The sequence below is a fragment of the Nycticebus coucang genome, chromosome 2 (assembly GCF_027406575.1).
Source record: "Nycticebus coucang isolate mNycCou1 chromosome 2, mNycCou1.pri, whole genome shotgun sequence".
NCBI lineage: Eukaryota > Metazoa > Chordata > Mammalia > Primates > Lorisidae > Nycticebus > Nycticebus coucang.
In genome coordinates, this window is record NC_069781.1 from 73,695,274 (window position 1) to 73,714,063 (window position 18,790).

At 35.8% G+C, this 18,790-nt stretch overlaps 1 protein-coding gene across 8 annotated transcripts in view; it reads right to left on the reverse strand.

Moving 5' to 3' along the window:
• JAK2 (Janus kinase 2) overlaps window positions 1-18,790 on the reverse strand; it is a 193,579-nt gene that overhangs the window by 64,907 nt on the left and 109,882 nt on the right. For all 8 annotated transcript variants that reach the window (XR_008376443.1, XM_053573500.1, XM_053573518.1 and 5 more), the window contains one exon: window positions 6,116-6,261. Coding sequence is in view for 7 of the 8 variants with exons in the window: in XM_053573500.1 (XP_053429475.1) it covers window positions 6,116-6,261 (146 nt within the window). In the remaining variant the exon portion in view is untranslated. The remainder of the gene's footprint in view (window positions 1-6,115; window positions 6,262-18,790) is intronic.

The window sequence follows — 18,790 nt, forward strand, 5'->3', positions numbered from 1 at the left end:
AGAACCTCTGGGATACTGCAAAGGCCGTCCTAAGAGGGAAATTTATAGCACTACAAGCATTCCTCAAGAGAACGAAAAGAGAGGAATTTAACAACTCAATGGGACATCTCAAGCAACTGGAAAAGGAAGAACATTCCAAACCCAAACCCAGTAAAAGAAAAGAAATGACCAAAATTAGAGCAGAATTAAATGAAAGTGAAAACAAAAGGATTATACAACAGATCAATAAATCAAAAAGTTGGTTTTTTGCAAAGGTCAATAAAACAGATAAACCTTTGGCTAACCTAACCAGGAAAAAAAGAGTAAAATCTCTAATTTCATCAATCAGAAATGACAAAGACGAAATAATAACAGACTCCTCAGAAATTAAAAAAATCTTTAATGAATAGAAGAAACTTTATTCTCAGAAATATGAAAATCTAAAGGAAACTGACCAATTCTTGGAAGCACGTCACCTTCTAAGACTTAGCCAGAATCAAGTGGAAATGTTCAACAGGCCCATATCAAGTTCGGAAATAGCATCAACCATACAAAATCTCCCTAAAAAGAAAAGCCAGGGACCAGATGGCTTCATGTCAGAATTCTATCAAACCTTTAAAGAGGAACTAGTACCTATATTACTCAACCTTTTCCAAAATATAGAAAAAGAAGGAATACTACCAACACGTTCTATGAAGCAAATATCACCCTGATCCCAAACCAGGAAAAGACCCAACAAGAAAAGAAAATTATAGACCAGTATCACTAATGAATATTGATGCAAAAATATTCAACAAGATCCTTACAAACAGAATCCAGCAACACATCAAACAAATTATATCATGACCAAGTCAGTTTTATCCCACGGTCTCAAGGCTGGTTCAATATACATAAATCTATAAATATAATTCAGCACATAAACAAATTAAGAAACAAAGACCATATGATTCTCTCAATTGATACAGAAAAAGCTTTTGATAATATCCAACATCCCTTCATGATCAGAACACTTGAGAAAATTGGTATAGAAGGGATATTTCTTAAACTGTTAGAGGCCATCTATAGCAAACCCACAGCCAATATTGTATTGAATGGAGTTAAACTGAAATCACTTCCACTCAGATCAGGAACCAGATAAGGTTGCCCATTGCCTCCACTGCTCTTCAACATCGTAATGGAAGGTTTAGCCATCGCAATTAGGGAAGAAAAGCCAATCAAGGGTATCCATATAGGGTCAGAAGAGATCAAACATTCACTCTTCGCAGATGATATGATTGTATATCTGGAAAACACCAGGGATTCTACTACAAAACTCTTAGAAGTCACCAAAGACTATAGCAGTGTCTCAGGTTACAAAATCAACATTCATAAATCGGTAGCCTTTATATATACCAACTATAGGCAAGTTGAAAAAACAGTCAAGGACTCAATTCCATTCACAGTAGTGCCAAAGAAGATGAAATATTTGGGAGTTTATCTAACAAAGGACGTGAAAGATCTCTATAAAGAGAACTATGAAACTCTAAGAAAAGAAATAGCTAAAAATGTTAACAAGTGGAAATACATACCATGCTCATGGCTGGGAAGAATCAACATTGTTAAAATGACCATACTACCCAAAGCAATATACAATTTTAATGCAATCCCTATTAAAGCTCCACTGTCATACTTTAAAGATCTTGAAAAAACAATACTTCGTTTTATATGGAATCAGAAAAAACCTTGAATAGCCAAGACATTACTCAGAAATAAAAACAAAGCAGGAGGAATCACACTACCAGACCTCAGACTATACTATAAGTCAATAGTGATCAAAACAGCATGGTACTGGCACAAAGACAGAGAGGTGGATTTATGGAACAGAATAGAGAACCAAGAGATAAACCCAGCTACTTACCATTTTTTGATCTTTGACAAGCCAATTAAAAACATTCAGTGGGGAAAAGATTCCCTATTTAACAAATAGTGCTGGGTGAACTGGCTGGCAACCTGTAGAAGGCTGAAACTGGACCCACACCTTTCACCATTAACTAAGCTAGACTCCCACTGGAATAAAGATTTAAACTTAAGACATTAAACTATAAAAATACTAGAAGAACATGCAGGGAAAACTCTTGAAGAAATTGGCCTGGGCAAATATTTTATGAGGAGGACCCCCCTGTGCAATTGAAACAGCATCAAAAGTACACTACTGGAACCTGATCAAACTAAAAAGCTTCTGCACAGCCAAGAACATAGTAAGTAAAGCAAGCAGACAGCCCTCAGAATGGGAGAAGATATTTGCAGGTTATGTCTCCGACAAAGGTTTAATAACCAGAATCCACAGAGAACTCAGACATGTTAGCAAGAAAGGAACAAGTGATCCCATCTCAGGCTGTACAAGGGACTTGAAGAGAAACTTCTCTGAAGAAGATAGGCGCATGGCCTCCAGACATATGAAAAAATGCTCATCATCCTTAATCATCAGAGAAATGCAAATCAAAACTACTTGGAGATATCATCTAACTCCAGTAAGATTAGCCCATGTCACAAAATCTACAGACCAGAGATGTTGGTGTGGATGTGGAGAAAAGGGAACACTTCTACATTGCTGGTGGGAATGCAAACTAATACGTTCCTTTTGGAAAGATGTGTAGAGAACACTCAGAGATCTAAAAATAGATCTGCCATTCGATCCTGTAATTCCTCTACTAGGTATATACCCAGAAGACCAAAAATCACATCATAACAAAGATATTTACACCAGAATGTTTATTGAAGCCCAATTCATAATCGCTAAGTCATGGAAAAAGCCCAAGTGCCCATCAATCCATGAATGGATTAATAAATAGTGGTATATATACACCATGGAATATAATGCAGCCTTAAAGAAAGATGGAGACTTTACCTCTTTCATGTTTACATGGATGGAGCTGGAACATATTCTTTTTAGTAAAGTATCTCAAGAATGGAAGAAAAAGTATCTATGTACTGAGCCCTAATATGAAACTAATTTATAGCTTTCATATGAAAGTTATAACCCAACTATAACCTAAGAATATGGGGAAAGGGGAAAAGGAGGGGAGGGGAGTGGGGAGAATGTGGGGAGAGAGGGTAATTGGTGGGACCATATCTACAGTGCATCTTACAAGGATACATGTGAAACTTACTAAACGTAGAATATAAATGTCTTAACGCAATAACTAAGAAAAAGCCAGGAAGGCTATGTTAACCAGTGTGATGAAAATTTGTCAAATGGTATATAAAACCAGTGTATGGTGAAAAAAATAAAATAAAAAAGACATGTAATTTCCCAGAGGTCACACAACAAATAAACTCAGGACTTGAAATCAAATGAGTCTGACCAGAAATCCCAGTATTTAACCATTATGCTATCCTGTTATTTTCTTAACGAATGGGAGGTCATCTGAAACAATTAAAAATTGCTTATTACCTTGAAAAAAAAAAAGGTAAAACTTCTATGCTGCAGAAAGATACCTTCAAGAAGTAAAAATACAATCCACCAGATGGGAAAATCATATATATGATGAATTGCATCTTGAGACTTGTATTCAGAATATAAAAAGAAGTATTACAACACAACAATAAGAAAAAAACAATTAAGAATGGGCAATGAATTTGAGTGAACATTTCTCCACCGAAGACATAGAAATGACCAATAAGCACATAAAAAGATGCTAAACATCAGTGTCATTATTGAAATGAAAAACATAACTAGAATGAGATACCACTTCTATCCACTAGGATGGGTAAAATACGGACACAATAAAAAGTGCTGAAAATGTTGGAATTCTTCATGTACCCCTAGTGGGAATGCAAAATGGCACAGCTGCTTTGGCAACTCCTCATAAAGTCAAGCATGGAGTTACCCCAGGACCTAGGAATTCCACTCCATATATAAATACGTATGCAAGAGAAATGAAAAAATACCTCTACAAAATAACTCATACACAACTCTTCACAACAGTATTCACAGTTACCAAAAAGTGGAAACAACCCAAATTTCTTCCAAGTGGTAAACAGATAAGCAAAATACGGTATATCCATGAAATAGAATGTGATTCAGCAATAAAAAGAAGTGAAACACTAATACATGCTACAAAATGTATGAACCTTGAAAACACCACGCTAAGTCAAAAAAGCTAGATAGAAAATGCCACAACATAATGTATGATTCCATTTACATGAAATTTCCAGGACAGGCAAATCCACAGAAACAGAAAGATAAGTGTTTCCAGAGGCTGGGGAAAGAGGGAATGAGGACTGAATGTTAAGGGCTGCTATGGGATTTTTTTTTTTTTCCCAGAACCGTAAAAATGTTGTAAAATTAGATTGTGGGTATCTTTATATAACATTGTAAATACATTAAAACATACCATATTGTATACTTTATGGTATGTGAATTATAACTCAATAAGCTGTTTTAAAATATCATGGCATCTTAGTGAATATTTAATACTTACACAATTTCAAAAGTAAAGCAAAGAGAAAGAACGATGCAGAATTTTGCAGATGTGTTCGTATCCTGGTTAAGAGCATGGGTTAAGAGAACCAGAGAAATACAATCACTAAACATTCATTAGGTTTAGGAGATTAGACTAAGTAATGTAGGGAGAAGAATAATAGATGACATGATTCCTTGACCTCAAACAAACCACAATCTACATAAAAAGGTTGTGCCAAGAGTTTGGACAACATCATAATCTCCAAAGCAAAAGCACATGTCTAGAAACAGGTTCATAACATAACATTCGCCTTCAGTGGCTCAAAGCTTCTATTCTTCAACTGTGTTTCCTTTGATTCCTTCAGTATCTATTAATGACATCTAAGATACTATGCCTCTAATTCTGTACTAGTATGGCTTGGCATTCAGCAAGCATTCAATAAATTGCTATTGAGTAAGTGCATGAGCTAATATCTAAGAAGTATATGTCTACATTTTAATAAAAATCAAGGCCTTATTCGAAAAGGTTTTTGTTTTTCCTTTGGACTTTAGAATTTTTTAGATTCCTGAATGTATCATACCCTATGGCCTATATCCTTGGGTTAAGGCCTAACAGACATCCAGAAACAAAACAAGAATAGTTAAAATCAAAAAGAAAAATATAGAAATCGATACTCTGCAAACTGGGTATGGAACTGTTTAGAGAGCACTCAGGAAAGGAGTGACAAAAGTCAGTGGTTGGAAAACAATTTAAAAAGAGAAAGGGAGCTTTATTATATTCATGACATTCTGGCACTTTTATTTTGGTAAGTATAGAATACATAAAACATATATTTAACCTCCAAACTTAAAAAAAATTAAAGTATTCTTACAGTTATGTATATACTCTTTTAAAATAGACATTTCGCAGCCATTAAAGCTGTAAAGTAGGAGTAGTGTTTAAAAACTATTAGTCATGACTGTCAGAATTCAATGTGAAGAATGCAGAGTTTGGATAACGCCCCTGGAGAACCTGCAAAAATTCGAATTTGTGAGCTTCACCTCAAATTTACTGAATCCAAATCTCATACATTAGGACCCAGTAATCTTTGAGTTTAACAGGTACCCCCAGATGATTCTAATGTGAGTAAAATTGGACCACTATTTGAGAAATACTGATGCAGTTCATCTATACAGACAATTTGAAGATCTACTATCAAAAGTTATCTCTCCAGGTGTTTTTTTCATTCCTCTAAACTTACCTAGCTTTTTCAAAATAAATCAAATACTAAATAGATACTGAATACCTATAATATTTTCTATGCTACTGCAACTCTTTCAATAATTTCATATTACAAAGTATGTGATATATCTTAGAAAAGTTACCCAAATGATTTTTTGTTATAGGTTGAGCATCCCTAATCTAAAAATCTGAAATCCAAAATGCTCCAAAATGAGAAACTTCTTGAGTACCAACATGATACGCAAAGGAAATTCAATATGGGATGCTTAACTGGGGAATACAAAGCAAATATCCAAAATCTGAAAAAATTCAAAACTCAAAACACTTCTGATCCCAAGCATTTCCATATAAGAAGTAACCAACCAGTTTACAAAATCACAAAGTATGGACAAGCACGGAAAATATATATAAATTATATAAAATATTTAACTACTCACACTTATGTGTAGGGATCTACAGAAGGAAATTACCTGATAGAGTTATAAATGGCAAGCGGAGTTTGATCCTTTTCTTTGGCTATTCTCATCATATCTAACACAGCCATCCCAAGACATTCTTCCTGTGTTTCATGAGTCACAGGTACTTTTATCCAACCATAGACAAAATCATGGCGCCACTAAAGGAAACAAAAATTTAGAAGAAAATAATTTCATCACAAATTTCACTATTTAATTTTCACTTTTAATATACTATAATGTAATTTTATGTTAAAGGCATAAATAAGCTCCTTTCTTGATTTTCTATCATTTTTCCATAAAATTTTATTTGAAAATGCAAACTGATTTAAATTGGGTTCACAATTAAATAAAGTACATACATCAACCTATTTCACCACATATATCTTCAAATCATATCTTCTACATAAAAATTATCTAAATTAAACTAGCTTCTAGCTAATTAGAGATGTAGGGAGTTGGAAGCATCACATTATGAATTGTGTTGGACACAAAGAAATAGTCATGTACCACACAAGGAAGCTTCGTTTAATGACAGACCATGTTGGCCCTATAAGATTGTAATACTATATTTTTTTTCTACGTTTAAACACACAAATACTTATAACTGTGTTACAGTTTCCTATGGTATTCAGTTCCACAACATGCTATGAGATTGATAGCCTAGGAACAATAGGTTATCCCATATAGCCTACTACATATGTGTCAGTATACTCTGTGATGTTCACACAATGACAAAACTGCCTAGCAACACATTTCTGAGAACATACCCTCACCACTAAAAGATGCATGACCGTATTTTATGTGCTCTCAGCCCATCAAGGATACTAAAATCTAGCTTAGAAGCTAAACATGTAAACAAATAAGTATACTATCAGATACTGTATAGAAGTGCCACACAACAGCTACTTTGGAAACTCAGAGAAAGCTGAGATTGTATACAGTGGGATTAATCAGGCAAGTTTTCATAGATGATCTAAAACTTCATGTAAACTTCAAAGATGAAGACATTTTTGATGGACAAAAAACAAAGTAAGGAAATAGAAAGAATGGCATGAAAACAAAACACAAGCCATGTTCAGATCTGTAAACTAATTTGTTTGGGCCAACAGTTTATATAAGGTAATAGTACAGATTAAAATTTGGAAAAGTAAGTTGAAGACAGATTGCAAAGACCCTTGAATGACTTGATCTTAGAAATAACAGATCTCTTTTATTAAAATATCAGTTTTGTCATACATCTTCTATAGGCAGAGTAAAAGCAATAATAGAGGTGCTTGAAAAAATAAAGTATATTCAATGAGACTCTTTAGGAGGCTGTTATATGGTTCAGATATGAAACAATAAAGACTTGATTTAGGAAAAAGAAGATACCAAAGGAGTCTTTAAAAATTTAAGAACTTTATTAACTATATATGGTATAAGAAATAAGAGAAAAAGAGAGTTTCTAAGATTTTGAGCAGGAGATTTAGGATATGGCTAAAATCAGACAACATGTAACAGGAGAAAGAACAGAAAGCAAAGGTATAAATATTCTAAACATAATGCCAATTTTTTTTGTAAGTCAAGAAGTAAGAACTATACTACCTAAAAACCAATATTCAATCAAGGTTTTAAACTGGGTAAGAGAAATGTAGGGCCTATTTTATGTATGTATTTCAAAAGAAAGGAAAATACTTATTATTTCATGGTTTGTGCTTTTTAAGTAATACCGTTCATTTTCTTACACAAAAATATTTCTGTGTTTTATTAATATAAACTTATAGAAATATACTTTTAAAACTTTTGTTTCTTTTAATAAAATTATGTTTTAAAAGTTCAATTAAAACTTTAATTTCATAAGACAAGTTATCACATTATCACATTTAAACTAAGAGAAATATAGGGCCTTTCTATATATGTATAATACATATATGATAATTAATAATTATTTGGACCATTGAGGCCCATCCCCTACCTTAGGAAAAAAAATAATTATATATGTATATGAAATTAAAGTTTTAATGGCACTTTCAAAACATAATTTCATTAAAAGAAACAAGTTTTAAAAGTATATTTCTTTAAGTTTATATTAATAAAACATAGAAATATTTTTGTATAAGAAAATGAATGGTATTACTTAAAAAAGCACAAACCATGAAATAATCAGTATTAACCAAAACAAAGGCCCAGATGTTGCTAACACAAAATCAATTCAAGGAAGAAGATAGATTTTTGTTCAATTTTAAATATTTATTTCACCATACTTTTAAAAATAAGCAAGTTAGTTATGCTGTTTAAATAAGAAATACAGATAACTGATGAATAATAGATTCTTTTCCATAGCTTGTTTTTGATCCATGTACTATATAGAACCAGTAAGTAAAAAATTCTGCTCATGAGGAAATTTTATGGAACTCCTGACCAAAAACAATAAATATGTGAAAATCAGTGATAGCAATACTGAAAATATAATCAACTAAATATTTATTAAATTATAAAATGAAAAGCTCCCAAATGCCAAGATATACTAGAGTAACATTTCTTAAACATCATAGTACTTGCCTTCCAAAATTTCATTTAATTAAAATTATTATTTTTATTTTTATTTTTTGTAGAGACAGAGTCTCACTGTACCGCCCTCGGGTAGAGTGCTATGGTGTCACAGCTCACAGCAACCTCTAACTCTTGCGCTTACACAATTCTCTTGCCTCAGCCTCCCAAGCAGCTGGGACTACAGGCACCCGCCACAATGCCCGGCTATTTTTTTGTTGCAGTTTGGCCGGGGCTGGGTTTGAACCCGCCACCCTCGATTATTTTTAAAAAGGTTTTTTTTCTTCTGAGTAGCTGAGAAAACTTTCTTTGAAATAAGACATTTACATCTGCGTTAGCCAGAAAAAAAAATTATAGTCACAAAATCACCTAAGAATGGAAGAACATGAAGTACCCATTTTTTTGTTGAACAGATATGAGTTAATTAAAAGTTGTTCACATGTCATTTTATTTGCTGAGTAGTTATATATAATAATATAAAGATAATTTCCAGAGGAAACTGAATTTAAAAGGGGACAAGCACTATCTTACATAATTTAAAAACAATTTAGTCTCCTGCCCACTTTTTAGTTATTTAAAGATATAAAAAATATTCTTACACTTTGGTAATTCCACTAGTCAAATTTGCTATGTAGCCTATGACATGTATATGATATAAATGGATAAGAGACAATCTTAGAGTAAGTTAAATACTTTATTTTCTGGGCACAGATTTAGAGAAGTAAAAACATTAAGAAACAGAAAATTGCATGTGGTACTATCTAAACACAATTTAGGATTCTACTGTGAAATTACTTTGGCATGCTAGACAAGACAATCCCTTCTAGAGGAACTAAACTGAATATTCTGAAATTATCCACAATTTTCTAGATCAAAAGTATGAGACACTGATGTATTAGCACTAGGCAAAGGTAGCTAAATGAATATAGGGCATTGCAAAGGTCATCCATAAAGTCTCCATACATAGGGAAAATGAGAAATTATAGCTAAATGTTATATCCTTATTTACAAAATATTCATTACAAAATTTTACAAAATATTTATAAGATATTCTCTACATGTTGGCCAACTCTTTGTAAAATTGTAAGGAGGGAGGGTAAGAATACAGACTGCCTGTGGCTTCTTTGGGGATACAGCCCAGCAACTAGTGGCTAGGCACTTCCCTCACAGAGTGCATGTTTTGGGATGGAGCAGGCAACTGGTGACCAAGTGCTTCCCTTAAAGAGTCTCATGGAATCTGAAGAGCAGGTGACCCAGCTGCCTAGCAAGCGTTGGGGAAATGGGGCCTGTTGGACACAGGCAAAATAAGATCACTAATACCCTGAGTCAACAAACACCAGCATAGGTCCAACTTGGCATGGCCTTCCAAGCATGGGGAGCCATCTTTGAGCTCAGTCCAACTAGATGGGGGAGGGCCTGCACCCCCGCTAACACACACACCTCCTTTCAATTTCCAAGCATCATTTGGACCATTGAGGTCCATCCCCTACCTTACAGAAAAAAAAAAAAAAAAAATCACAATATCCCAGAACTAGGCTGCAATGCCCTGAAGCATCCAGCCCACTCTTCAGGCCTATGGAGCTATCCCCTGGAACTTCACCGCCCATACAGCTTTCTCCTCCAGAACAATAACCAGTTCTATCTCCTTGGCAAACCACATCTCCACAACCAAAAGCATCTGTGTTTTTGTGCCTAATACTGGAGCGTCACTTAGTGTCCTTGCAAAAATTCACAACTAAAAGGGGCTGGATTTTTTTTCTTGATACTGGAGCGCCACCTGGTGTCCTTAAAAAAATACCCCACCACAGATTATGACCAAGACCCACTGAGCCTGCATACAAGGCTTAAAGGATGAACAATATTAACCCCAGCTCATTATACTACTAAAATTCCCACCCTGGGGAGGGATTTGCCCACAATTTTCTGTTCATGGGATGTATGAACTAGCAAGATTCCTCACTGTGCTTGCATGCCCTGCACTCTACCCCAAACATAGAAGGAGTACATCATTCCCTCTGTGCATTATTCATTTTTACCTCCATAAAAACCCCTTAACCTGCTAATCTGGGAGATAGATTTGAGGTAGCCTGTGTCTCCCCATCCCCGTTGACATGCATCCCCTGAAATAAATCCTTTCTTCCTTGACAGTCCTTATTGTCTCAGAATTTACTTCCTGTGCAGTGAGCAACAGTGAACTCTCCTTGTGGGTTCATTAACACTTCCTTTTCATTTTTATATTTCTCATTATTATTACTATTTCCCTTCTTTTTTTTTCTTTTCTCTCTTTTTTCCTAATACCAAAGGACTGTTTTACTCTCAAAGTCTTGAGTCAAAGAAGAATCCACACCTGAGAAGGAATGAACAAAGAAACACCAGCAACATGAATAATCAGAACAGATCATTTCTCCCAAAGGATCACAATTTAGCTACCATAGGTCTCCACTATAAAGATATCATGGAGATGACAGAAATGGACTTTAGATTATGGATGGCATAAACAATGAAGGGAATAAAAGAGAAAGTAGAAAACCAGCAAAAGGAAAACCAATAATTGACCCCAAAATTTAACAAAAGATAGGATAAAGTCTCCAAAATCTAGATAAAATTTAAGATATAATGGAGCTCAAAGAATTGAAGGAGTCATTCACAGAGTTTCAAAACAAAAACTTTAACAACAGATTATACCACAGAGAAAAAGAATCTCAAAGCTCGAAGACAAGGCCTTGGAGCTTATCCACTCATTCAAAGGGGCAGAAAAGAAGAGAGTAAAAACAGAGCAATTTCTTAGCAAGCTATGAGGCTATGTGAAGCATACAATTATAGGCATGAATTATGAGTATCTCTGAAGGAGAAGAGAGTCCCAAAAGAATAGAAATCCTAATTGAGGATATTATAGCTAAAAATTTTTCAAACATCACTAAAGACTCACATATACCTTCTACATAAATACTGAAATCTAGGTTTGACTCAATTCAAACAGAAAACAGAACATCTCCTAGGCATATTGTAATTGCCCTGGGCAAAGTCGAAATGAAAGAAAATATTTCAAGCAGTCAGAAGCAAGCAGCAGCTGACCTACCAGGGTAAACCCATTAGGGTGACAGCTGACTATTCAGCTGAAACTTTATCAACCACAAGAGAATGGGCTCTCGCATTCAATCTTCTTAAACAAAACAACTACCAACCTAGGATTCTGTATCCCCCAAAACTAAGTTTCATATTCAAAGGAGAAATCAAATCCTTTACCAACAAGCATTAATTGAGGAAATCTGCTATTGTAAGTCCAGCTGTGTATAAAGTACTCAGACCTGTACCATACAATGATGAACATAAATGGACCACCAACAAGTAAAGACATCTGGAAACTGAAGCTGAAAGCCATGATAAAACAAGGCAACAGACCTTCACACCACAAGATCAACCGAACTCCACCTTACCTATAAATTATCTCAATAAATGTGAACAGCTTGAATTCCCCACTGAAGAGGCACAGGCTGAAAAAGTACAATCCTAGTATATGAAGTTTTCAGGAAACACATCTAACCCCCAAGGACAAATCAAGACTCAGGGAGGGAAAATAGTATTTCAGACAAATGGAAACAAAAAGAAAGTGGGAGTCAATCCTTTTCATGGATATAATTGACTTTAAATAAACAAGATAAAGAGACAAAGAAGGACGCTATACACTGGTCAAGGGAACAACAAGGACACATTTCAATTCTAAATATTTCTGCTTCCAACATAAGTGCTTCCAGATTTATAAAGTGAACCCTACTTAGTCTAAACAATACTATGACTAACAACACCAGAATAGCTGAGGATTTCAACACCCCACTGAAAGAACTGGATAGATCTTCCAAGCAAAAACTTAACCAAGAAACAATGAACTAAGATACAGCTTTAGAACAAATGGGTTTAACAGACAGACACAGAAAATTTCATCCCAATACTAGTGAATATACATTCTTCTTGTCAGCCCATGGCTCATACTCCAAGATGGACCATATCTAGGACAAAGTCAAGTCTCAGCAAAATTTAAAAAATAGAAATTGCACCCTGTATCTTCACAGACCACAACAGAGTAAAAATAGAACTTGACACAAACAGAAATATGCATTCCCTCACAAAGTCATAGAAACTAAACTACAACTTATTGCTGAAGGGTAACTGGGTCAAGAAAGAGATGAAAGAAATTATTAGATTCCTTGAACAAAATGACAAGGAAGCCACACGTTATAAAAACTTGTGAGATACAGAAAAAGCAATCCTGCGAAGAAAATTGATCACATAAATGAGCACATGCAGATATTAGAAAGAGCACACGTCAACAATCTAATGATTCATTTCAAGAAACTGGAAAGGAAAAGTAATCCAATCCCAAACCCAGCAGAAGAAAAGAAATAACACAAAACAGAGCATAACTAAATTAAATCAAGAACAAAAGAACCATTCAGATGATAACCAAAACAAAAAGTTTATTCTTTGAAAAGTTAAATAAGGTGCTGGGCACAGTGGCTCATGCCTATAATCTTAGCACTCTGGGAGGCCAACGTGGGTGGATTGCCAGAGCTCACAGGTTCCAGATCAGCCTGAGCCAGAGCAAGACCTCATTTCTAAAAATAGCCTGGCATTGTGGTGAATGCCTGCAATCACAGCTACTTGGGAGGCTGAGGCAAGAGAATCACTTGAGCCCAAGAGTTGGAGGTTGCTGTGAGCTATGATGTCATGGCATTCTACAAAGGGCAGAAAAGTAAAACTGTGTCTCAAAAAAAAAAAAAAAAAAGAAAGAAAGAAAGAAAGCAGGAAAGAAAAGAAAAGAAAGAAAGAAAGAAAAAAGAAAACAGAAGAAGAGGAAGAAAAGTTAAATAAAAATGATAAACCCATAGTGAGTAAACCAGAAATAGAAAACTAAGATCTCTAATAATTTCAATCAGAAACAAAGAGGAAATAACAACACATACCACAGAGATACAAAATATCATCACTGAATATTACAAAAATTCTTATGCCAAAAAACTTGAAAATGTGGAGGAAATGGACCAATTTCTGGAATCACACTACTTACCTACGCTCAACTAGGAAGAGACAGAACTCTCAAACAGATATCAAGCACCAAAATCTAAACAACAATAAAAATCTTCCCTCAAAAAAAAAGTACCAGACCAGACAGTTTCACACAAGAATTCTACCAAACCTTCAAGGAAGAACTTTCTCTCAATAGTGCAGAATATATTCCAAAACATTTAGAATAAAGAAATCTTCCCCAGGTCCTTTTATGAAGCAAATATCATCCTGATACCAAAACCAAGAAAGGATACAACAAAAAAAGAAAACTTCAGACCAATATCATTAATGAATATTGACACAAAAAATACTCACTAAAATCATGGCAAACAGAATTTAGCTATACATCAAAAAAATAATATAGCACGACCCAGGGGGGTTTCATCCCAGGGATGCAAGGCTGGTTCACTGTAAACAAATTTATAAATGTAACTTACCACATAAACTGAAGTAAAAACAAGGACTATATATGATCCTCTCAACAAAAAAAGAAAAAGCATTATACAAAATTCAGCACTCTTTTTTTATGAGAACATTTAAGAAAACAGTCACAAATATAACATTTCCTAAGCTATTAATACCAAACTCAGCCAACATCATAGTGAACAGAGAAAAACTGAAAACATTTCCACTTAGAAATCAAACCAGATAAGGACATCCAATATCACCACTATTATTCAACATGGCGCATAGTGCGTAAGTACTTATCAATGAAATAAGGTAAGAAAAGAATATCAAGAGAAGGCTTGGGCGCCGCACAGCTGTGGGTCTCTTGCTTCAGTCCGCTGCCCGCGCTCCGCCAGTTTGAACCTCCACTGCCTCAACTGGATTCCAAATGTCAAAAAGCAGAGGGTCTATCTGATGAATTTGAGGAAATCGGGAACATTGGGCAAGCCAGGGTAAACATCTAAGAGCGGAATTGCTGGGTTGTGTAGTAGCAACATGGTCGGAACTGAAGACCAGTATCCTATATGAAGTATCTCAAGAATGCAAAAACATCACAAGTAGCAGTCCCGGACCTCCATAAGAGCTGCGCATGATCAGCTATCGGCACCTGGACCTCTGTAAGAGCTGAGCACAATCAGCGATCAGCGCCCGGACCTCTGTAAGAGCTGCGTAGCAATCAGCGATCTGCCCCTGCCCATACCCTGGTAAGAGCTATGCCTGCTGGGCCTCCGCACGCCCTGACCAGGAACTCCGGGAGCCACACAACCCCGCGTCCTCCCTCCTGTACCTTCCCTGCCTCCACACCGGCCTGCTCATCTGGCCAGGGACCCTGGTAGCCACATGCCCTCCAGTGCCCTCCTGCCTCTGTGCAGAGCCCTTCTCCTAGCCAGAGACTGATGGAGCCTTGGGCTATTTGAGCCAAAGTCACTGGGCGCCAGGCACTCCCAGAACTGTATGCACCCACCAACCCCCCCATGCCCAGATGCTGGATCCGGGTGTGTCACACTCAGGAGCTGCTCCCACAACCATAACTCCCTGGCTGGGGCAGCCCCAGAGGAGCTACACAGGGTCACTCCCTACAAAGATCCAGCAACAATAGAGTGATCCCGCTGGGGTCTAATCTTGGAGAGGCACCTCCCCAACACTGAGGACAGTTAGAGGCAACAGTGAAAAAACAATCATGAGGCAAAATCAATGGATAAACTCTGGCAATATGAATAATCAGAGTAGATCAACTCCCCCAAGGATCAATGGGGCAGACACAGCACAAGATCCCATGCACAAATAGCTGAGATGTCAGAAATCGAATTCAGAATCTGGATAGCAAATAAGATCTAACTAGAATTCCAAGCAGTAACCCAAAAGATATCTCAAGAATTCAACGAATTCAAAGACCAAAAGACCAAAGATTTTGACACATTGAGACAAGAAGTTGCAGCCCTCAAACATCTGAGAAACACAGCAAAATCCCTCAATAACAGAATGGAATAAGCACAAGAAAGGATTTCTGACATTGAACACAAAGCTTTCAAATGCTCCCAAACTCTAAAAGAGGAAGAGAAATGCAGAGCAAAAACAGATCACTCTCTCAGAGAGCTCTGGGATAATTCGAAGAAAACCAATATTCATCTTACAGGGATCCCCGAAATCAACCCAGTGGCTTCACAAGGAACAGAGTCTCCTCTCCATGAGATTATGAAAGAAATGCCAAGAGATTCTGAAATTCAGATAGCAGACAGTTTCAGAACTCCAGCACGACTCAACCCAAATAAGACATCCCCCAGACACATCATAATAAATTTCACTAAAGTTAATATGAAGGAGAAAATTCTGAAAGCAGCCAGATGAAAGAATACCATCACCTACAAAGGCAAGAATATTAGAATAACTGCAGATCTCTCTGCTGAAACATTTCAAGCTAGAGGAGGATGGTCATCGATTTTTACTCTCCAAGAACAAAATAACTTTCAACCCAGGATCTTGTATTCAGCTAAACTGAGTTTCATTTAGGATGGTGAAATTAAATACTTTAACGACATTCACATGTTGAAGAAATTTGCCATAACTAAACCAGCTCTCCAGGATATTCTCAGACCTATCCTCCATAAAGACCAGCGTAATCCTCCACCACAAAAGTAAACCCACCAAGAAAATTTTGATCAAATTCCAACTTCCACAGTCGCAAAAGGATTAAAAATGTTCACCAGACCCTTGAAAGGCTTACAATATTCTCAATTAATGTGAATGGTTTAAATTGTCCTCTAAAAAGGCACAGGTTGGCTGACTGGATACAAAAACTCAAGCCCAGTATCTGATACATACAAGAATCTCATCTTACATTAAAAGACAAATATAGACTCAAAGTGAAGGGATGGTCATCTATACTCCAGGCAAATGGAAAGCAGAAAAAAGCAGGCGTTGCAATCCTATTCACAGATGCAATAGGCTTTAAACCAATCGAAATAAGGAAGGATAAGGATGGACACTTCATATTTGTTAAAGGCAATACTCAATATGATGAGATTTCAATTATTAATATTTATGCACCCAACCAGAAGACATTTATAAGAGAAAATCTCAATTTATAAGAGAAAATCTAACACACATGAGCAACTTGATTTCTTCCAGTTCCATAGTAGTTGGAGATTTTAACACCCCTTTAGCAGTGCTGGATAGATCCTCCAAAAGGAAGCTAAGCAAAGAAATTTTAGATTTAAACTCAACCATTCAACATCTGGACTTAACAGACATCTACAGAACATTTCATCCCCCAAAAACTGAACACACATTCTTCTCATCAGCCTACGGAACATACTCCAAAATCGACCACATCCTAGGCCACAAATCTAACCTCAGCAAATTTAAAAAAATAGAAATTATTCCTTGCATCTTCTCAGACCATCATGGAATAGAAGTTGAACTCAATAACAACAGGAACCTGCATACCCAGACAAAAACATGGAAGCTAAACAACCTTATGCTGAAGGATAGATGGGTTATAGACGAGATTAAGAAGACAATCACCAAATTTTTGGAACAAAACAACAATCAAGATACAAATTACCAGAACCTCTGGGACACTGCAAAGGCAGTCCTAAGAGGGAAATTTATAGCACTGCAAGCCTTCCTCAAGAAAATGGAAAGAGAAGAAGTTAATAACTTAATGGGACATCTCAAGCAATTGGAAAAGGAAGAACACTCCAACACCAAACCCAGCAGAAGAAAAGAAATAACCAAAATCAGAGCAGAATTAAGTGAAATTGAAAACAAAAGAATTATACAACAGATCAATAAATCCAAAAGTTGGTTTTTTGAAAAGGTCAATAACATAGATAAACCTTTGGCCAACCTAACCAGGAAAAAAAAAGAGTAAAATCTCTAATTTCATCAATCAGAAATGACAAATACGAAATAACAACAGACCACTCAGAAATTCAAAAAATCCTTAATGATATTACAAGAAACTCTACTCTCAGAAATATGAAAATCTGAAAGAAATCAACAAATACTTGGAAATACTGAGACTCGCCACCTACCGAGACTTAGCCAGAACCAAGTGGAAATGTTGAACAGGCCTATAATATCAAGTTCTGAAATAGCATCAACTATACAACATCTCCCTAAAAAGAAAAGCCCAGGACCAGATGGCTTTACGTCAGAATTCTACCAAACCTTTAAAGAAGAACTAGTACCTATGTTACTAAACCTCTTCCAAAATATAGAAAAAGAAGGAATACTACCCAACACATTCTATGAAGCTAACATCATCTTGATCCCTAAACCAGGGAACGACCCAACAAGAAAAGAAAATTATAGACCAATATCACTAATGAATATTGATGCAAAAATATTCAATAAGATCCTAACAAACAGAATCCAACAACACATCAAAAAAACTATACACCATGACCAAGTGGGAGTTATCCCAGGGTCTCAAGGCTGGTTGAACATATGTAAATCTATAAATGTAATTCAGCACATAAACAAACTAAAAAATAAAGACCATATATATGATTCTCTCAATTGATGCAGAAAAAGCTTTTGATAATATCCAGCATCCCTTCATGATCAGAACACTTAAAAAAATTGGTATAGAAAGGACATTTCTTAAACTAATAGAGGCTATCTACAGCAAACCCACAGCCAATATCATATTGAATGGAGTTAAATTGAAATCATTTCCACTTAGATCAGGAACCAGGCAAGGTTGCCCATTGTCTCCACTGCTCTTTAACATTGTAATGGAAGTTTTAGCCATTGCAATTAAGGAAGAAAAGACGATCAAGGGTATCCATGTAGGGTCAGAAGAGAAATCAAATTTTCACTCTTCACAGATATGATCGTATATCTGGAAAACACTAGGGATTCTACTACAAAACTTTTAGAAGTGATCAAGGAATACAACAATGTCTCAGGCTACAAAATAAACACCCATAAATCTGTAACCTTTATATATACCAACAATAACTAAGCCGAAAAAACAGTCAAGGACTCTATCCTTTCGCAGTAGTGCGAAAGAAGATGAAATATTTGGGAGTACACCTAACAAAGGACGTGAAAGATCTCTATAAAGAGAACTATGAAACTTTAAGAAAAGAAATAGCTGAAGATGTTAACAAATGGAAAAACATACCATGCTCACGGCTG